Genomic DNA, 5,615 nt, shown 5'->3' on the forward strand with positions numbered 1-5,615 from the left:
TTGATTAATTTTATCTTTCGAGAATGAAAATAGAGATCGAAATATCTTTAAGGGACGATTTTGACTATTTATTCAAATAAATATATATTTACGAAAAAACAAACATATAGAATGAGGGTTGAGATTTGAGAAACAAAGGCTTTTTTTTTCGGTCATTTTTTGCGCTTATTTGTCCCGAGCCACACCGTGATTCTTATCCTTTATTTATAGCCCAATGCATATTTAAAAGGAAGCAAGATATTTGGGCTTCTCTTAAGTTGGGCATTGAGCCTGATAGTATTACAGTGAAAAAAACAGAAAAAAAAAATAGTAAAACCTTTCCATTTCTTTTTCTTCTTATTTTTATGTTCTGTGTTTTGTGTTTTCTCTCTCTTCCCTCCTCTCTCATACTGCGGGGTGGGACCAGGTAACTTCTGCCATTTCTCAAGGTAAAGTTTCTGCACCTCTCTCTCTTTCTCATTCCTTTTCTTCATCTTCAATCGTCATCAAAATTGTTTCACTCACTCAATTCCTCTTCTCTGCAATGGATCTCTAGCGTTCAAGCCTCGATCTTCCCTTGATGGCCCTGCCCTCTATTTCTTGACACCTTTAATTTCCTATCCATGGAGGTAACCCACATTAAAACCTACTTATTCTCTTCCATTTTGGTCTCATTATTGTATCTGCTTCTATCTACTACATTTCCCCATGCCAAAGGTTTCATTTTTTTTTATCTGCGTCGATTTGAGTTCTGTCCTGTCCTGCGTCGTGATCCTTTTTTTCATTAGCGTCATGCCAATATAGAAAGTACTATTAACGACGTTTCCTCATGGCGGTTAGCAACGGTTTTCTGCTACCAAGGATATAGCGATTTTCGACGATGATGATGATCAAATGTTTGAGGCACAATTCTATAATAGGAATACATTTAAGAAAAATTATTTAACTTATCACACAATTGTGTTCAAGTTGTCTTCTCAAATTTTAGAAGCTTTTCGTGAAGATTCCCGGGGCGTAATAGTATGTATTGCTGGTAGAAACTGTATTTATTTGTTACTAAATATTTGGTATTGGTAGATCATTTGTACTAGGGATTGTGGTGACACTTGTTGTGAGGACTAGTTAAATGCACTTGTCTCAAAACTGGTTTGGAGTTTGACATAGTAGAATTGATCTATTGATCCCTTGGTTTATTTTCCTTGTGTTTGTTCAAAATATGATGAATTCTAGAGCTCTATTTACACTTGTAAAACAATTAATCTGACTCTGAAGTTGTCCGGCTGATGTGTAGAAGGTACCAGGGATGGAAGGCAAGGCTGAGAGTCAAATGACTTCGGCTGAAGCCTTCGTCGAAGGAGGGATTCAAGAATCGTGTGATGATGCTTGCAGCATATGCCTTGAGGATTTCTCCGAAAGTGATCCTTCGACAGTAATATTCAGCTTTTGCAAATTACTCTCGTTTATAAAATATAACTTTTGGTCACTTTCTTTTTCTCCCTCTGTTGCTTTTCAGACCACTGCATGCAAGCATGAGTTTCACCTTCAATGTGTTCTTGAATGGTATGCCTTAATATACGAATAATTTTTTTCGTGTGCCTCTCTCAAAATATATATTGATTTTAGCTTATTGTATTTTTTCCTTTATATCCTTGTGAGTTTGTCTATTATGTTGGTTGACCTACTCGATATTAGATTTGCTTGGTTCCTTTAAGAGTCAAATGGCTATGATAAGGATATAAATTTTATGGTGTTCTCTTAAAGCAGGGTCCGAGAGTTACGACATAGGGAGGCAAACATTCTACTGGCTGGGGAAGTGGTAGGAGAGAGATTAAGAGAACTAAATTTCAACTTATAGAGATAGGATGAGAGTAACTAACTTGAGGCAGGTTGTACTTACATTGAAGTCTGATTTCTAATTTCTATTTCTCTAACAGCATAAATTTTAATGATATTCATACCAAGGTTAGTTTGTTTTGTTGTTGTTTTTTTTCCCTCCACAAACAAACACTTAGGTCCTTCAAATTTACCCTTTTCCATACAATCAGTCTGGTAGTATCCCATAAAAATTAATACATTCTGGAATTTGCATATGGCAACATCACCAATTATAATGGGTTATTGATTGAATATTCATGTAAGTTTTAATTCCATTGATTTATATTAAGGTGGTTAGAATGCTGTCCTATGTTTCTTGTTCTTTTGACTTTTGTCAATGCTAAGGTGATATATGGCTATGACTTTATTCTAGAACTACACTCTGTACAGACTGCATTGACTAGAAAGCTAGTGAATTGAGTTGCTTGTGTATTTTGTGTGTGGGAGGAGGATCTGCTCACTGCTAAAGATATTCTTGTTATTTCCACATGCATTAAAAGTATATGCATATTAGAGATGTTTTACTTTATATCATTGGAAATGGAAGATTATATTTTAGCAATTGTTATGGCTGTTTTTTGTAGGTGCCAGAGAAGCTCTCAGTGCCCTATGTGTTGGCAAACTATTAGCATGAAGGATCCAACCAGGTTTGTTGTGATTTAGCTTTTCTGGATCTTTTCTGTTTTTTTTATAAATTGATGCTGTTCTTAAATTTTTGTGCATTTTCTTGCAGTCAAGAGCTGTTTGAGGCAGTAGAACGGGAAAGGAAGTTGAGGGCTATCGCACCAAGGACTGCTGCTATCTTTCACCACCCTGCCTTTGGTGATTTTGGACTGCAGCATGTCGGTTATCTATCAGACATTGAGTGTTGGTTTGGCTGTCTTATAGCTAAGCACATTACAATTCTCCCATTTGTTTATCATGCTTATAATTTTTCTCTTCCTGCAGTTAGGCATAAGTGATGCTGATCTTGAACAACGAATAATTCAACATTTAGCTGCAGCAGCAGCAGTTGGGAGATCACACCATCATGGTCGGAGGGAAGGGCATCAAACTAGGGCATCTGCTCATGGTCATCCACCCGTTATCGTTTTGTCATCTCAGCCACCGCAAGTCCCTGAATCATCTCCTAGAGGGGGAGATGAACCAGCTACAAATCCTTTAGGAACTCCATCTAGTCCTATGACATCCCGTGGAGGTGAAATATCACGGCAGATCCCACATCTTCAGACTCAAAGCTCTTCTTCAGCTCCTCGGGATAGGTAGTTGTGACCATGTTATTTATTTGCAAAACAATAAGCTACTCCTCTCCCCCTATTTATGCATTTACCATACACAACTGTCTCTGTTATGAAAACCCATTCAAAACTTCCCTCACTATTTATGCAAATAAATATAAAATGTTGTCCAGAATATCTTTGTCTCAGCTCTTAGTTCCTGAACGGTTTAGTGTATCAAGTTGAGCCAAGGGGTAAAGCACATTCATTTGCATAATTGATGTGTTTTTCCCTTTTATTCAGCATATGATGGTGAAGAATGGTGGGAATGCCATTTGACCCTAAAACATCCTTAAAGAATGTGTTAAGTCTAAGAAAACTTGTTCGGTGTGACACTTTTCTCTAAATGTCGTAATTTTATATAGTTCTTCATATCTGATTTCAGTGGGGAAATATACTAGTTAACATAAAAATACAGGATGGGAGTAATCTACTCTACTGGTTGTTTGCAGAGACTCTATTGCGCAATCTTCTCCAGCAAACCAAGATAGAGCAGGGCCATCAGAATCCCAGTCCATTTCTGATTCTCTGCGGGCCCGATTTAGTGCGTTGTCCATGAGGTACGGTTTGTTAGAGAATAGTGGATATGCCTAGTTCTGTATATTTCCTGCTTGACTTCTCTCTGATTTCAACCTATCTTTGTGATTAAGATACAAAGAGTCAATTTCAAAAGGCGCAAGGGGATGGAAGGAGAGGCTGTTCTGTCATGGTTCTTCCATGTCAAAAGTTGGCTCAGAAGCTAGGAGAGAGGCTGGAATTGCCGGCGTCACACAATTGGTGCAATCCCAATCTCTTCAAAATAGAGCAACTTATAGAACTGCGACTACCTCTTTGTCAAATCATTTGGAGGATCATCCCACTGGAGAGGTGACCAACCAGAACAGGGGAGCTAGAAGAGAGAATGCATCGCATGATAACACTCCAGCTGCTTGTTCTGCTAGCTCACGTTCAAATTGAGCTCTATTTTGTTTCTGTCGATAAAATCTTTCCTCATCATCTCATGTTTGAAGGTGAGCTCTGATCCTTGTCTAACCTTTTAGATTCTGTACAGATTCAGCATTTCTTGCTTTTCGCCATTTGTAAACTCAATACCTGTTTCGGTTCTTATGGTTAAGCATCCCTAGTGCAAGTGGTTTTAGGGCGTTTTCGCAATGTGCTTGGTAGACTGAAGAGATGGTATACCACTTTCATACTTTCTTTCACAAAGCTACGCATAAGATATAGTTGAAGATTACAATGGGACTGGCAATAAGTAAAGTGTGTTTTTCTGGGGAGCATTTTGGTTATTTAGCGTGATTTCATATGGCAGTAAGAATTCGGGGGGAATTTTCTTGAATCTTTTTTTTAAGTTTTAACGTCTATCAACTCCATCTTACTTGTTCCTAGCTATTTGATATTTTAGAAGAACTTAATTCCTATATGCAATTTATCCAATGGATATGAGATGTCTCTTAGACAAAGAAGGAAAAAAAAGGAACAAACACCATGGCCAAACTCAATCCTTTGGTCTGCTGGCCACAAATTTGGGCTATTTTGGTGGTTCAGTAGGCTAGCCTGTTATTTTGTTAGTGGGGATGGGAGAATGGTTTAACCACTAATCAGTTATTGGTGAAAAGGTGATGGACTTGAAATTTTGGGTCAAGTCAATAAGAAGTTAACGTTACCACCAGTTCGACTCATTGATTCATGCGTAATAAACGACCAGTTCGACCAAATTGGAGTGTTAAATTTCTTGGCAACTAAATTGATTCATGCATAATCTTTTAGGGACTATTTTCTGCATTGATCTTATTGTGAAATAGTAGCTAGTAGGTTAATGTTATTGTACGGTTGTTATCGCTTAATAGTGTTTTTGGTCCTCAGGTTAATTATTCCCCGGACATGACATACTGAGGAGCAGATGCTTTGGAAAGAGTGATTGCAAAATGGAAATATATGTTCTGTTCTGGTTTTACAATAACAAGTTAAAAGGATCTGAAAGATGCAACTGTGATTGAACCTATAATGTTACTATCTTCATGTATATATGCATACGTAACATGTAATATACATTAATACCGGTAATGTTTTATGAAATTGGCAAGCCATGGGCATATACTGTGATAAGTGACATGAATGTGCGCCCAAAGTTGGAGACGTTTTCCCATATTTGTCCTAATTAGTTACTCTACATATAATGATTGATTTGTGTCATCCCAATTTCGGTTAAACCAGCTGTTTCGAAAACATTAGGGAAGGGAATACGAAATAACGAGTTACCTCTTTTTTATTTCATGCATTAAGAGCGAAAATCTTGTTGATCTAATTACATTTCCCCATGGCAACAAATAATAACGTTAAATTCACACACAAGGTTGCTTCAGGAAGTTTGTTTTGTGGTTTTCACACTAGTGGTTTTGATGTAGATATTACTACATTTTGTAGAATTAAATAATTTAATAATGAATAAATTGATATGATTTTATGCGAAAAAAAAATTGTTAC

At 37.1% G+C, this 5,615-nt stretch overlaps 1 protein-coding gene across 5 annotated transcripts; it reads left to right on the plus strand.

The window, feature by feature from the left end:
• Positions 1–310: 310 nt before the first annotated feature.
• Positions 311–5,277, plus strand: LOC107623359 (E3 ubiquitin-protein ligase RHF2A). Of its 5 annotated transcripts, XM_088484931.1 has the most exons (11): positions 311–428; positions 536–608; positions 1,271–1,408; positions 1,493–1,539; positions 1,744–1,865; positions 2,439–2,501; positions 2,588–2,696; positions 2,803–3,116; positions 3,584–3,691; positions 3,782–4,141; positions 4,995–5,277. In XM_088484931.1, the coding sequence occupies exons 6-10, from the start codon at positions 2,464–2,466 to the stop codon at positions 4,086–4,088; spliced, it is 876 nt and encodes a 291-aa protein (XP_088341057.1). In that variant the 5' UTR covers positions 311–428; positions 536–608; positions 1,271–1,408; positions 1,493–1,539; positions 1,744–1,865; positions 2,439–2,463; the 3' UTR covers positions 4,089–4,141; positions 4,995–5,277. The 5 variants fall into 5 exon arrangements, with proteins under 5 accessions (XP_088341057.1, XP_088341047.1, XP_016181073.1 ...); XM_088484921.1 differs by lacking the exon at positions 1,744–1,865 and having other exon boundaries at positions 1,274–1,408; XM_016325587.3 differs by lacking the exon at positions 1,744–1,865 and having other exon boundaries at positions 312–428.
• Positions 5,278–5,615: the final 338 nt, after the last annotated feature.

Source organism: Arachis ipaensis, chromosome B10, assembly GCF_059453495.1.
Source record: "Arachis ipaensis isolate K30076 ecotype BB chromosome B10, ASM5945349v1, whole genome shotgun sequence".
Classification (NCBI taxonomy): domain Eukaryota; kingdom Viridiplantae; phylum Streptophyta; class Magnoliopsida; order Fabales; family Fabaceae; genus Arachis; species Arachis ipaensis.